This window comes from Pipistrellus kuhlii, unplaced genomic scaffold, assembly GCF_014108245.1.
Source record: "Pipistrellus kuhlii isolate mPipKuh1 unplaced genomic scaffold, mPipKuh1.p scaffold_m20_p_1, whole genome shotgun sequence".
NCBI classification, from domain to species: Eukaryota; Metazoa; Chordata; class Mammalia; order Chiroptera; family Vespertilionidae; genus Pipistrellus; species Pipistrellus kuhlii.
The window spans coordinates 23,777,806-23,793,650 of record NW_023425404.1 but is presented as its reverse complement, the minus strand read 5'-3'; the positions used below and the strand labels follow the sequence as shown (position 1 = coordinate 23,793,650).

Below are 15,845 nucleotides of genomic sequence, written 5' to 3'. Positions count from 1 at the left end.
TCATGTCTACAGGTTGGGACAAAAGTAGGTTTACAGTTATTCATATGGAAAATAATACAATAACTAATAAGTAACACAAGAATAAATTGTGTTTCATTTATTCACAGTTATAATCCTACTAGGGGCCCAGTGCATGAATTCATGCACCTTGAACTGTGGGCTGTGAGGCTGCCGTGGGCACAGGGGCGGGTCTCAGTCCATCCTCCGTGCCCCTGCCACGCCCCTCCCGCCGTGACCCCTGGCCCCCACTCTGCTGGCAGCCCGTTCCTGCTGTCGCTGCTCCTATGCACTGACAGCACTGGCCTGTTTGCACCCGCTGAAGGTGTGGAGCACCAGTAGTGGGTGCGAGGAGGGCCAGCGCTGTCAGCGGGTGTGAGCGGCAACTGCTGCCCCCATCACCCCTCAGGAGCAGGGGGAGGTGGAGAAGCTCTCAGGGGCGGTCAGGGCCAGCAGCTGCTGCTTATAGCAGCTGATGGCACCGAGCGATCAGGCCCCAGCGCTGGGCGCCGGCAGTGGGTGCGAGAGGTGGCTACCAGCCCGATTGCCTCTCAGGAGCTGGGGGAGGTGGAGAAGCCCTGAGGAGCGATTGGGACTGGCACCGGGCACCAGCATCAGGTGTGAGCGGTGGCTGTGGCGCCAGCAGCTGGTGTGAGCGGGGTAGACACCGGCAGCAGATACGAGAACTGGGCAGGACCACAGCGTGTGGGAGCAGAGAATTTTCCATAACCATCGGAGGTTTCACCCCATAACAGCGACTGGTGCCCCGCCTTGGTCTGGCACCCTGCTCACCTGCTCCATCATCCCACCTTGGCCATTGCCCTCCATGTTCCACGCTCTGCCGCCTACTGCCAACATCCGTCATGTTCCATGCGCACCCCCTGGTGGTCAGCACATGTCATTGCGACCAGTTCTGTTCTGCCATTCAGTCTATTTGCATATTAGGGTTTTATGTATATATATTTTTGCCTCACTCTGTATTTCAGTTGATTAAAATGAAATAGATTATACTGTGATGTATTTAAAAGGTGGCCATTATTAAGGAAAAGCCAGATTTTTCTTAGAAATATATTAGCAAAAATGTGAAATAAAGAATAGTGACTAGGAGTTGGAAGATAGGGATTTTAATGTCTTTGTACCTTTTACTAGCTCTCTGAGTTTTGGACAGTTGACTTTCCTGAGCTTTAGCTTTGTCACTGAAAGGAGTTGTAATATTATTTGAACCGCCTAGCTGACTTTAATGATTTTGAGATTCAAATTAAATGAGATAGTGTATATGATAGTGCTTATAGTATCCTATATAAAATAAAAGGCTAATATGTAAATCAACCAAGTGACCAAACAACCGGATGCTATGATGCGCACTGACCACTAGGGGTAGACACTCAATGCAGGAGATTCCCCCTGGTGATCATTGCACTCCCACAGGGGATTGCTGCTCAGCCAGAAGCTGGGCTCATGGCTGGCAAGTGCAGTAGTAATGGCGTGAGCCTGTCCAACCTCTGCAGTAGCGCTAAGGATATCTTATGGCTCAAGCCTGCTCCACCAGGCATTAATTTTGTACACTGGGCCACTAGTTAAGTGTAATATAACTGTACAGTGATATTAGATAAATAATACGTTTTATTGCTTGTATTGTCTTCTGTGTTTCGTTTTGTTTTGTTAATTCTCACCTGAGGATATTTTTCATTGATTTTTTTAGAGAGAGTGGAAGAGAGAGGGAAAGACAGAAACATTAATGTGAGAGAAACACATCAATTGGCTGCCTCCTACACAAGTCCCAAGCAGGGATTGGGCCAGGAGGAGCCTGCAACCAAGGTATGTGCTTTTGACCAGAATCAAATCTGGGACCCTTTGGTCTGTAGGCCTATACTATCCACTGAGCAAACTGGCTAGGGCTCTTATTATCTTCTTTTTATTGATTTGATTGAGATTCCATTTGCATAAGGAAAAGAGGAACTCATTCATTTGAAGGAAAATATTTACAGAACAGAGCTAAGCAATTTCTAGTCAAGAAATTGCCCCTTGCTTCAAAGACTATATTTTAGATAGAAAATATTGTATTGACTTTTCTGATAGAAAGGTAGGCTGAAGTGTTAAGGTTTGGGTGAGACTGCATGAGCAACTTGTTGATTGGAACCTTAGAATATTCCATAGATTTGTTTGAACAGAGGCACTTTTTGTATTCTCTATGAGCACTGGTTTTAATTGCAGCAAAGGCTTGGTACCAAGTGTTTGGTTGCTACTTCTAATTCTGCAGGTAAAAATATTGATAATTTTGCCAAAGCCAGTTTGGCTCAGTGGATAGAGCATTGGTCTGTGGACTGAAAGGGCCCAGGTTCGATTCCGGTCAAGGGCATGTACTTTGATTGCAGGCACATCCCCAGTAACGGGTGTGCAGGAGGCAGCTTATCGATGTTTCTCTCTCATCGATGTTTCTAGCTTTCTATCCCTCGCTTTTCCTCTCTGTAAAAAAATCAATAAAATATATTTTAAAAATATTGATAATTTTAGCCAATTATTTATTCTGTATCTAAGAAAAATTAATTTATTTTACTTTTTGTTTACATATTTGATAACAGGTGGTGGTTTTGAAGATGCATGTGTAAGTCATGGTCCAATGAGTTTGAAAGAATTGGGGTTGCAGCCAGATGCTCTCTTTGCTCTTCCCACAACGCGTCCAACGGCACAAGAAAATTATGTTAAATTAGCAGCAGCAGCTGGAGATTTTCCTCAGGTAACCAATCAGTAGCACTTGTATTTTATTTAAAGTGAAAATAGTTACACTGAAAAATAGGATAATTACTCTCCAAGAGGAACAAAATGCTCAAGTTATTAAGTATAGTTTTATGTCTGTGTGATAGCGATGGATAGCTCATTGTGGGTTAATTTACTTAGTATTCATTGCGTAGTGTTGTAGCATGGTATGATGTTGAGGGTGAAAGCCAAATATATGTAAAGATTGTTTATATAACACTACTATGTAGGTATTAACAACCTGTGATGATTAATAATGAATAAGTTAATAATGAATAAATATTTGTTAATAACTTCTCTATAAAATAAAAATAGTTTTGACCTTGGGTTAGACAAAAATGACACCAGAAACATTATCCATGAAAGTAAAAGTTAATAAATTGATTTTATCAAAAATAAGAACTTTGGTTCTTCAAGACACACTGTTAAGAGAATGCATACACTGAGGAAAAATACTTGCCAATCACTTATCTTATAAAAGGCTTAGCCGAAACCGGTTTGGCTCAGCAGTAGAGAGTTGGTCTGCGGACTGAAAGGTCCCAGGTTCAATTCCGGTCAAGGGCATGTACGTTGGTTGTGGGCACATCCCCAGTAGGGGGTGTGCAAGAGGCAGCTGGTCGATGTTTCTCTCTCATCGACATTTCTAACTATCTCTCTCCCTTCCTCTCTGTAAAACAACAATAAAATATATTAAAAAAAAAAAAAAAGGCTTATATCCAGAACATGTGAGGAACAGAATTCAATATTAAGTTTTCCCTGGCTGGGTGGCTCATTTGGTTGGAGCTTATCTGTATATCAAAGGGTTGTAGGTTCAATTTCTTGTCAGGGCACATACCTAGGTTGCAGGTTTTATCTCAGTTGGGGTGCATATAGGAGGCAACCAGTGTATGTTTCTCACATGCCCACATTGATGTTGATATCCCTCTCTCTCTTTTTCTCTCTCTTTTTCTCTTTCTTTTTCTCTTTCCTTCCCCCTTTTCTCCCTCTCCTTCTTCCCTCCCTCTCTCCCTACAAATCAATGGAAAAAATATCCTTGGGTGAGGATTAACACACACAAATATATGTATATATACTGAGTGGCCAGATTATTATGATCACTGAATGCATAATAATCTGGCCACTCAGTGTATATTCTATATAATAAAAGGCTAATATGCAAATTGTCCCCTCGATCAGGAGTTTGACCAGCAGGCAGGCTGGCCAACCACCCATGTCCCTTCTCCCTGGCCAGACTGGCGGACCCCACCCATGCATGAATTCATGCACCGGGGCCTCTAAAACACACACACACACACACACACACACACACACACACACAAACACACAAACTCTGAGTGGCCAGATTATTATGTGCTCAGAGATCATAATAATCTAGCCACTCAGTGTATATATCAATAAAACATACTCTTAGGTGAGGATAATGGAAGGAAGGGAGAAAGGGAGAGAGAGGGGGGAGGAAACAATCTATTGTATTAAAAAGTAGATCAAGTATTTGGAAAGATAGCTTACCCAAAGAAGACATACTGATGGCAAGTAAGCACATAAAAAGAATCTCAGTATTATTAATCATTAGGAAAATGCTGACACCACAAAGAAATATTATCATTTAATTTAAATTTTATATTTTCAATTACAGTTAACATTCATTATTACTTTGTAGTTTTAGGTATATAGCATGGTGGTTAGACAACTATATACTTTACCAAGTGTTCCCCTGATATTTTCAGTACCCACCGGGCACCATACATATGGTTATTGACTATTCCCTTGGTTCTACTTTATATCCCTGTGACTATTTGGAACTTCCAGTTTGTACTTTTAAATCCCTTTTTTTTTTTTTTACCCACTCCTCCAACCCCCTTGTCCTCTGGTAACCATCAGTTTGTTCTCTGTATCTATGAGTCTGTTTCTATTTTGTTTGTTTATTCTGCTCTTTAGATTCTACATCTAAATGAAATCACAAGGTATTTGTCTTTCTTTGACTTACTTCACTTAACATAATACCCTCTAGGTCCGTCTATAATATGGCAAATTGTAAGATTTCATTCTTTTTGTATGTCCAAGTAATATTTCGTTGGATACCACAATTGTTTTATCTACTTGTCTGTTGATGGTTTGCTTCCAAATCTTGACTATTTAAAATAACACTCCAGTGAACATGAGGGTGCATATATTCTTTTTAAAAATATATTTGTTTATTGTTGATAGTATTACAAATGTCTCCCACTCCCTGCCCCCCTTTATTCCCTCCTCCCAGCTCCTACCCCCTGCCAGGTCTTTACCCCCTATTGCCTGTGTCCATGGGCTATGCATATCTATATTAATAAAAGAGTAATATGCTAATTAGACTGGACGTCTTCCAGATGACCTTCTGGACAAAGCCACGGTGGCGGGGCCAAGGCAGAGGCAGTTAGGCGTGATTAGGCTGGCAGGGGAGGGCAGTTAGGGTGATCAGGACAGCACGAGTTTTGTGCACTGGGCCTCTAGTAAGTATATAAGTTATTTGATTTATCTGTTCTCGTCCCCCAACCCCCACACCTAAGTATGTCAATCTGTTCCATTCTTCCATGCTTCGGGTCTTTTTTTGTTGGTCAATTCATTTTGTTCATTAATTCCACAAATAAGTTAGATCCTGTGATATTTATCTTTCTCAGATTGTCTTATTTCACTCATAATAGTCTCCAGGTCCATCCATGTTGACCCAAAGGGTAAGAGATACCTTTTTTTTTTTTACTGCTGCATGTATACCATTATATAAATGTCCCACAGTTGTTGTTTTTTAATCTATTCATCTATCGATGGGCACTTGGGCTGTTTCTAGATCTTAGCTATTGTAAATAATGCTGCTATGAACATAGGGGTGCATATATTCTTTCTGATTGGTGTTTTGTAGTTTTTAGGATATATTCCCAAAAGTGGGATCACTGGATCAAACGGAATGCATATATTCTTTTGAATTAGTTTTTTTGGTTTCTTTAGATATATTTCCAGAAGTGGGATCGCTGGGTCATAAGGCAGTTCCATTTTTAATTTTTTGAGGAAACTCCATACTGTTTTCCACAATGGCTGCACCAGACTTCATTCCTACCAACAGTGCATGAGGGTTCCCTTTTCTCTACATTATCACCACACTTGTTTGATTTATTGATGATAGGCATTCTGGCAGGTGTGAGATAATATCTCACTGTGTTGTATGTGTTTTTTTTGTTTTGTTTTGTTTTGTTTTATTAATCCTTACCTGAGGATATTTTCCCATTGATGTTTTAGAGAGAATGGAAGGGAGGGGAAGAGACAGAGAGAAAAACATGTATGTGAGATACACATCAATTGGTTGCCTCCCTCATGCACCACAACCAGGGCCAGCGATCAAGCTTGCAACCAAGGTATGTGCCCTTGATCAGAATCAAACCCAGGACCCTTCAGTCCACAGGCCAGTGCTCTATCCACTGAACCCAACTGATGAGGGCTTATTTAGTTTTAATTTGCATCTCTCTGGCGATTAGTGATGTTGAACATTTTGTCATATGTTTGTTGAGCATGCCTATTTGGGTCCTGTACCCAAAATAGTCTTTCTAAATTTAGGATATTAACCTCTTATTAAATGTATCATTGGTGAATATCTTCTTCCATTCAATATGTTGGTCTCACAAATACTATTACACACCCATTAGAATATCTAAAATTAAAAAGACTGACATGCCAAGTGTTGGTGAGGATGTGGAACAATTGAACTCTTATACAGTGGTGGTTGGAATATGAAACGATTCAACCACTTTAGAAAAGTGGCAATTGCTTAAAAAAAAGTGAAACATACACCGACCATATGACCCAGACATTTCGCTCCTAGGTATATATTTACCCACGAGCATCTAAAACATATGACTGCACAAAGACTTGTACATGAATGGTCATTGCAACTTGACTTGGAGAAGCTTCAAATTGGAAACAAAACAAACATGAATCAATTGGTGATTCTACAAATTGGGTATAACCTATTCAATGGAATACTTCTCACCAATAAAAAGCAATGAACTATTGAAACATAGAGTAGCATGGATGATTCTCACAGAAGTTATGTTGAGGGGAAAAAACCAGACCCTCTTTACAAATGTGCATACTCTGATATCATTTATTTAAAATTCTAGAAAATACTAACTAATCAATAGTAATGGTAGGAAATGCAAAACATATCAGAAAACCTCTGAGATTAATGGATATGTTCATTTCCTTATGTTGATTGTGGTGATGGTTTCATGGGTATACATGTATGCCAACACTTAGCAAGTTGTATACTTTAGATATGTGAAGATCATTGTCTATCAATTATACATCAATAAAACTGTTTAAAAAAAATAAAAGAATGATTCATTTCCCTTAATTGTTGGCCTATTTTAAAATAAAACTCTGGAATGTTACCAGAATGGGCCTTAGTAATTCATTTGTGAGATTTAACAGAGAGGTATGGCTAATAATAACAGCACACTTACAGTGCTTATTCTGCTGGATGCTGTTCTAAGTTTTTACACATTTAATCCTTATAATTCATTTAATTCTTATAACAACCTAATGAGTTAGTTATTATCATCCCCATTTTACGAATGAGGAAATTGAAGTCTGAGGGGTTAATAACTTGCCCAACAGCCAAGTTTGAACACAAAGCATTTTAGCTCCACAATACTCAGCTCTTAGTCACTGTGGTTAAGGACAGGAGCCAATTAGCGATGGTCTAAGCTGAAGCAATCAGAGTACCCAGGGAAGCACACATTATATGTATATTTCCTTCAAGGCAGAAACCTACATGACTAATGGCTCTAAGCACCAAAGACCAAGTTAAAGCTTGTTGTTACTACTGCAAGTCTAAAGTTACTTTTATTTGAAGGTAAATAGGTGCCTGCCAGAGCTGGGGTGGTTACATTTGAGTTCATGTGGACAGGTGTTTCAGATTCTTCTCTGCTTGTATTTGTTGATAAAAATTTAAAGGCATCTTTCTGAGTTCCTGTCAAAGTGTTTCTGATAGTTTTCAGGGACTCATTTAAAAGTAGGCTCAGAAACTAGGATGGGGAGAAAGAAAATGGCTCAAGTCATTAACAGTTAGTGATGTGTGATTGTGAAGGGATTTATGACTGCTGTAAATTTCAAATTTGATTTGGATATAGGTGAGGAGGAGAGATGGTGGGGTTTATTGTGGAATGTATATTTCTTGAATGGTAAAGGAGGATAACAACATTCTCGCACATTTGAGAATTAAATGATATTACTATATATTAAAGCTCTTTGAAATTTGCAGTGCAGCATGCAAATTTTATTTGGGAGAGTTTACATCTCTCCAGATTAAGCTCTTATCCTGTCTAAATCCACATGTGCATATATCTAAAATAGTTTGATTTCTAAGTAGCTCTGAATTTCCTATTAGAAACAGACAAATTATTTGAATATTTGAAATCTGTGTATATATTATCCACAAATCTTTTTTAAAAATTTATTTGCATTATTTTTTTAGTAACATTTGGCAATTAGAAGGCATGTATAACATTCAAATTTTATGTAATAAACTCCTAACAAAATTTAATTGCTCAAATTATTTTAAAGTAACTTTAAAAATAATACTGTGACTTCATGTCTTAAATTCTTTAGTACCAACAAAAGCAAGACCAAGATGTTAAGCAAGTTGAACACAAGCCAGCACAAACTCGTATAATACGTGTGAGAAGTAAATCTGACATTTCACTTTCAGAGCAACAAGGTAAGATTCATTTTCTTGTAATAATATAGTTTGATACTTATCTGATATTGAACAAATATATAATGAGAATTCTTTACTTTTATATACATCTAATCTCTAGATTTGCTTTTTCTCATTTAGTCCATTGGGATAAGGAATCTGGCATCATATTTGATGTTATATTTGTTAGTTCTTTTTACCAATAAACTCTATTTCTAGTGGATTTAAAAAAAACTTTCTGGTAATTTTTTCCTTTAATGTTACCTTTTGATTCTTTTTAAAAAATATATATATATTATTGATTTTTAAAAGAGAGAGAGGGAGAAAGATAGAGAGCTAGAAACGTCAATGAGAAAGAAACATCAACCAGCTGCCTCCTGCACACCCCCTACCGGGGATGTGCCCACCACCAAGGTACATGCCGTTGACCGGAATCGAACCTGGGACCTTTCAGTCCTCAGACCAACGCTCTACCACTGAGCCAAACCGGCTTCGGCTGATTCTTGTACAATTGATGAAGACGGGGGTATGGCTGTTAAGGTGCTTTATAAAGGCTACTTAGTATTGTGTATGGATGCTGATCAAATACCACTTAAAAAACAGGATTTTCATGTTAAATGCTATTATATGGATGAACTTTTCTGTATTGTTGTTTGATTATCAAAATTGTGTGGTTAAACATTAATTCTATAACCTGTATCATGATATTTTGATCTTGTCTTTATGTTCCTGTAAGGCTGTTGGCCTTTCGTGTGCCTTCTTGATTCTTACGCATTTAAATTTTATATAACCTAAATTGTGAGATTTGGCAGTAGAACTTAAGATTTATGATTAAAACTTTCTATTCACAATCCAGGAAGAAGTATTAGGAATACGTTAAGCAGTGGAATGTTTTTCTTTGTTTTTACAATTGTGTTTTGTAATCTCATTTATTGAGTGACAATGTAGTTGCAATATAGCTATGCATTTGGCATTTGGGGAGAACTTAAATTAAGAGCCACCAAGGTATTTATTAAGGTCATGCTATATGAGGTTTAGATTTTTACTTTTTGTTTGTTTTCTGTTCCTCTCTTGCTCCAACTTGTCAGAACTTTACCCTCCCGACTTCTTTTTAACCTAACCCTGGTATAATAGTGGTAATAACGTATTTTAGACTCCTATGAAAAATTGCCTATAAAACTTTTCTCATGGTATTTAAAAATTAATCATGTCAGTATATAGAGCAAATGAATGTTCCTAACATAATATCAGGACTGACTTGATCTCCTTCTACTGATTACTGTTACTATCCATGGCCAATGACTTGACATTTAATTTCGCTTTTAAAAATTATAAATGAATTTTATCACTTTTGGGGATGTTATATGTAATAAAATCATTTTTATCAGCTGATAGGAAAGTATCTTTGTTTGTAAATATCTCTCTTTAGGGAAGTGACATTGTCTTTGTTTCATAAATATGAATGTCTGACCACAAGATGGCAATAGTAAATTTTTTGTTGACTTAGAAAATTTCACTAAATAATGTCCAGTTAACATTCAGGAAGTCAATAAAAATCATAAGAAGAATAAGAGAAACCAAGGTGTTACTAGTAGGAAGAAGTTTTATTTAGAAAGAGTTTAATATAATGGACTTAATATGTGTGAATTTTTAAATTTAATTTTTCATCTAATACAGAAGTTAGAAGAGCAGACCTGTGTCAGCTTTGACTAAGACAAATACCCAGTAAGCATTTTAAATATAAGCCAAGTGTTTCACTTTATAATTGAAACATATCTCCATCCTGAATATTTTTAAATAATATAATTGCCTTGTCAAATACAGTCAGTTATGACTTTATTTCCATAAAATTTTTAAAATTTATTTTTTATTTGATGAAACTCTGAGACATTGCCTAATGTTTCAGAGAATAGGAGAGTCAGAGTGGCAGAATAATTCTTTAGGGCAAGCAAGTCAAACTCATAGCCCGTGAGCCACATGTGACCCACAATGAATATGTTTGTGGCCCAGCCAATATAACAGTGTGAGCAGTTATTTACAGTTTGAAAGGAAATAATCTCTTGTCAGATCCAGAATTACTGACATTCACTTTGGGTCAGTTTTTAAAGTAATCACTGCCAACAAGACTTCCTCTGAAGTGGGAAAGATAGTAGCAGAGAAGAGATGCCAAGTGTCAGGAAGAAAATATTAATTTTATCATTGCTCTTTCTTCTTTTTTTATACTATACTTTTGAAATAAACCTATGTTTCTATGAAAATTAAAGCTTTTGTTTTTTTGAAGCCCACATAAACTTAAACTTTGTTTATCTGGCCTGTGTTAGCCTTTGAGTTTGACATGCTGGCTTTAGGGTCTTCAGGCCTTTGGGTGACCTTGAAGGGATTCAATGTCAATGCTATCTCATACAGAGGCCTTGAAGATAATAAAGGAAATTCACCTTATTACAAGGGAATTAAACCCACATCTTGTCTGACAGTTAAAAGCTCCTAAGAATACATGGACCCCAAATTATGGCTGTTTCATGGAAAAGTATGTATTTCACTTTGAATGAATAACCTACATATATAAAAGCATAATATGCAAATCGACTGGATAGCAGAACCACTGGTTGGCTATGACACGCAGTAACCACCAGGGACAGATGCTCAATGCAGGAGCTGCCCCCAGCCTGCAGGCCCTGATTGCCTGATGAGAAATGGGGAACCAGGGATGGGTGGTGGCAGATGCAGACAGTGCTGGGGCCCCGATCACCCAACCAGTTGCCTCACACACAGAGGGTGACTGGTGGCAGCAGGGAGTGGGGCCGGAGAGTGGGTGGGAATGGCCAACCTGTTGGTTCCTCCACCCAGCCAACAGGCTCTGATTGCCCAATGGGGAACCAGGAACTGGGGGTTCGTGGCAGCTGATGCGGGTGGCGCTGGGTACTCAATTACCTGGGTGACAGGCGATGATTGGCAGGAGTAGGGCCAGCTGCCAGCAGCCAGGGAAGATTGGCCCTCATCGCAGGCCTAGGGTCCTAACTGTGCAGGAATTTCTCACACCTGGCTGATTGTCCTATATAATAAAAGGCTAATATGCAAATCGACCAAACTGCAGAACTACCAGTTGCTATGACATGCACTGAGACCAGGGGACAGATGCTCAATGCAGGAGCTACCTCCTGGTGGTCAGTGTGCTCCTACACAGGGAGCATTACTTAGTCAGAAGCCAGGCTCAAGGCTGGTGGGTGCGGTGGTGGTGGTGGGAGCCTTTCCTGCCTCTGCTGTGGGCAGGTGGTAAGGAGTGAGGGGTCCTGGACTGCGAGAGCCCCGGACTGCGAGAGGGATGTCTGACTGCCAGCTTAGGCCTGATCCCTGAAGGATCCTGGACTGTGAGAGGGTGCAGGTGGGGGTGAGGGAACCTCCCCACCGCCCCCTCCTCCCCAATGCACCAGGCCTCTAGTATTTTTATCAAACATATCTTCAATGTATTAATAATATAAGTTGCATATTTAGGTGTTAATTTAAGAACACATTCCATTCAAGCTAAAAGTCTGGAACATTTATGCTTTATAATTTATTGTTAACTAGAAGCAAAGAAAAAGAAGATAGTCTATGTGCTAATAAGTCTAAAGCACTTGATAGAAACATTCCTGTTTTAAAAATAAATTTTTAGACTTTAGAAAAGATTGGTCAGTTCAAAACTTATCCTTGCTGGCACATTCAATAAACTAATGTGTAATCAACCCAGTCAGTTCAATAAATATTAATTGAGCCCTCTCCACACACGATACTTCTAAGTCTCAAAGCCTTTGCATGGTATCTTCCCACCTGGAGTTTCCTTCTTATCCCATATCTACCAACTTCTTAATCTTCAAAATTCAGCTCTAAGTCCTTACTGAGCTTCCTGTTGAAAAAAAATGACTTATTCATCTTTAAACCCACCCCTAGTATTTTTGTGCCCTGAACACAGTCATAACCTTAGCAATAGTGTCTATTTACTGAAACCTTGCTATTATTATCTTGCTATTATTAGCAATAGTGTTATTATCTCATTTATTTCTTACAGTAAACCTTGCTATTATTAGCAATAGTGTTATCTCATTTATTTCTTACAATACCATGCCATAGAGGTAGGTGTATTCCCATTTTTATTTTTTTTATTATTTACTTATTTGTATACCCATTTTTAAAGAGAGAAGTTTTGCCGGAACCGGTTTGGCTCAGTGGATAGAGCGTCGGCCTGTGAACTGAAAGGTCCCAGGTTGATTCCGGTCAAGGGCATGTACCTTGGTTGCAGGCACATCCCCAGTGGGGGACGAGCAGGATGCAGCTGATCGATGTTACACTCTCATCTATGTTTCTAACTCTCTATCCCTCTCCCTCTCTGTAAAAAATCAATTAAAATATATTTAAAAAATAAATAGAAGTTTCTGAAAGCTTGAAAATTTGGGATTTAAGCCCCTACTACATGTGTGCAAAGCTGATGATGATCTTTTCCTTGTTTTATGTCATTTTTCTAAGTTCTTTACTAGTTTGATCATGCTCTACTCAAATACATCATTCATAGGACAGAACGCAATCACTGCCAAGTGTGATAGATCTGTTTTTTTCCCCTGAACCCACATTGGTGAAACCTTACATTAGTCAAATGTTTTACAGCTGACAAGGAACCTCTCTCATTTCATAGCTTTCATTTTCACAGCAAACTTGTATGTAAAGATTTTTTTAGTATTGTTTTATTATACAGACGAGAAAACAGAGGCTCATGGATCTTATGTAACCTCCCTGCTCTTTGCTTGTCTTCGTGTCCACAGAAGTTATTAGGAACTGTTGCTCAATAGTGTGGTTTTCAGTATTCTAATAAAACTGGCCAAGCTTTATTTCAGTGACTTGATATCAAACTAAGTTTTCTACCTGTTGTGATTGTGCAGTTAATTTTTTAAGCACAATATCATTCAACCTAAATAGTATCCTGAGAAGTTTCTCAACTGTTCTTCCTCTATTCATTTTTGATCCTCTATTACCTATTATCCACCCAGAGTAATCTTTTAAAAATATGAATCAGATCACATGACTTCTTGTTTACAACCCTCCAAGACTTTGTTTTGTACCAGAATAAAAGCTCAGACTCCTCACAATGACCTGAAAGGATCTGCATTAACTAGCCCTGTCGTCTCTGAAATTATATCAGGGTCAACTTTTGAGGTAAAAACTTGTTAAATGCAGTTTCTTGTGTGTGTGTGTTTTTTTTTCCTTATAAAATTTATGGTACTCCATTAGGTTAGTATCTTTATATATACAGTATATATAAACACCCTTAAAAGCAGAAATGGGGAATTTCTGCAGAAGGGCATGAATAACTATCAACATGCCTAATAATTGGAATGATACAACTCAATATTTTTCAGAGTTAACCCAGAGTCTAAGAGATAATTTACTAATAAATCCAAGATAAACTACTTTTCTTAAGCATTTTGTGAGTTGATTTCATGTGTTGAAAAAACTTTTAACAGAATTGATTCACTGATGAGTGATGTATTCTTAATTCTTCTTATATAAGACTTTAAAAACACTTTTAAAATGTTTTTCTTTTCCTGCTTTTTACATGGTAATTAGCTTACAGTAGCAGAAACTGATTTCTTGGATTTGATCATTACAGTTAAAATGCTCGGTTATTCAGCACTGTTGCCACAAATTAATTTAGACTTTAAAAAAGTATGTGTGAGTGTGTGTGTGCGCATGTGCAACCGAGTGCAGAGGGAAAATACCTGTGGCTGAAAATGCTTATGAGGGTATCAACCTACACAACAAGTCGTTATTCCGTTTCTGCTTTTCTGGGTTACTTCAGAATTACTTTGCAAGGGGGGAAGATCTAATGCAGTGAGAGAGATGTAATTATTTGGCTTCAGTTTCTAGGGTGGAAGAGTCAGTGAAAATAATGTGGACAGTGCAGCAAATGCAAATTGGGAAGCATTTGTTCATGGACTATAATAATTTTCAGTTTCATAGATATATGTCTTCTCTTTTTAAAAAAAATATTGATTTTTTTACAGAGAGGAAGGGAGAGAGATAGAGAGCTAGAAACATCGATGAGAGAGAAACATCGACCAGTTGCCTCTTGCACACCCCCTGCCGGGGATGTGCCTGCAACCAATGTACATGCCCCCGACCGGAATCGAACCTGGGACCTTTCAGTCCGCAAACCGATGCTCTACCCACTGAGCCAAACCGGTTTCGGCTGTCTTCTCTTTTAACAAACCTAATTATTATTTATTATTATTATAAAAGAGCAAAAGGAAACAGGATGAAATGTATTTAGTTACAAAATATGTTCAGATAGTGTGTGTGCATGAAAATGCTTTTGTTTTCAGAGTTTCTTTAATGGCTCCTCGGGCACCACCTAAGAATGGTGGCTACCAACGGAAGGTTTCTTGGGTGAATTTTTCACATTCGTGGTAACATGCAGAGGCCCAAAGTGTGATAGGGTTTCCGGTGGAAGAAATTCATTTACCTGAGAATTATTTTAAGCTAGGATGCTATTTACTTTCTTTTAAAATAGTAAAACAAATCACTCTGTTGTGGAGTACATACTTACAAGCCTTTAAGTGAAACATTACCGTCAATATTTACCTTAAAACCCACTTGTTAATCTTTGTTATACTTGTCAGCTCATAGGGAGAGTAACTTTGTCATGTGATGAGCCTCACACAGTAAGTAAGGCTGTGGAGAACCCTGGCACTTTTTCTTATGAATATAGTTGCAGTAATATGTCCTACCTAATGAATTTAAAAACATAAAAATTATTAGGTAGAAATGTGGTTCCCAGAAACGTGTGATTATTGCCTTTCATGCCCGTCTGCCTGCGTTAAAACAAATCAGACATAGGAAGTCCCGGAAATATTATGTTGGATATTTTCTAATGACCATGTCAGCATGATCAATCATTCTCTCAATTCGCCAGTTTCCTGAAATAGCTTAGCCTGTGTTCGTGGCACTTTGCAGGAAGCAGCACCAAATTAGTCTCCATGTCCCCGTATATTTTTCACAAAAAATCCATATTGTCTGAATGAAATATTTGTCGCTGGCAAAAGGCCTGTGCACCAAACTACAATTAATGAACACAAGAATTAGAAATCAAAACTTTGTTTAGTCTGAGGAAAAACAATTCTTTAAACTGTAACCACATGGCTGTTTCTTGTTTGCATCAACTCTGGGTGACTGTTATTGTCTTCTGCGAATTCTCTGGGGCAGGGGCCTGACTTTGTTGAATGAGCCAATTGTTTTCCTTTGTGTTGCCCATCTAGTAAGTTCCCATCTGGTTTGTATCAGACTGTTTTCACAGCCAACAACTGCTGCCTTCTCCATATCCTGACACTTCAGGGCCCCACGC

At 38.3% G+C, this 15,845-nt stretch overlaps 1 protein-coding gene across 9 annotated transcripts in view; it reads left to right on the top strand.

The window, feature by feature from the left end:
* The window catches only part of KIAA0586 (KIAA0586 ortholog), a 95,428-nt gene that overhangs the window by 63,249 nt on the left and 16,334 nt on the right, over positions 1-15,845 (top strand). For 8 of the 9 annotated variants that reach the window (XM_045580097.1, XM_045580102.1, XM_045580106.1 and 5 more), the window contains 2 exons: positions 2,580-2,734; positions 8,389-8,497. In XM_045580097.1, coding sequence (XP_045436053.1) covers positions 2,580-2,734; positions 8,389-8,497 — 264 coding nt within the window. The remainder of the gene's footprint in view (positions 1-2,579; positions 2,735-8,388; positions 8,498-15,845) is intronic. The other variant, XR_006741287.1, reaches the window with a different exon arrangement.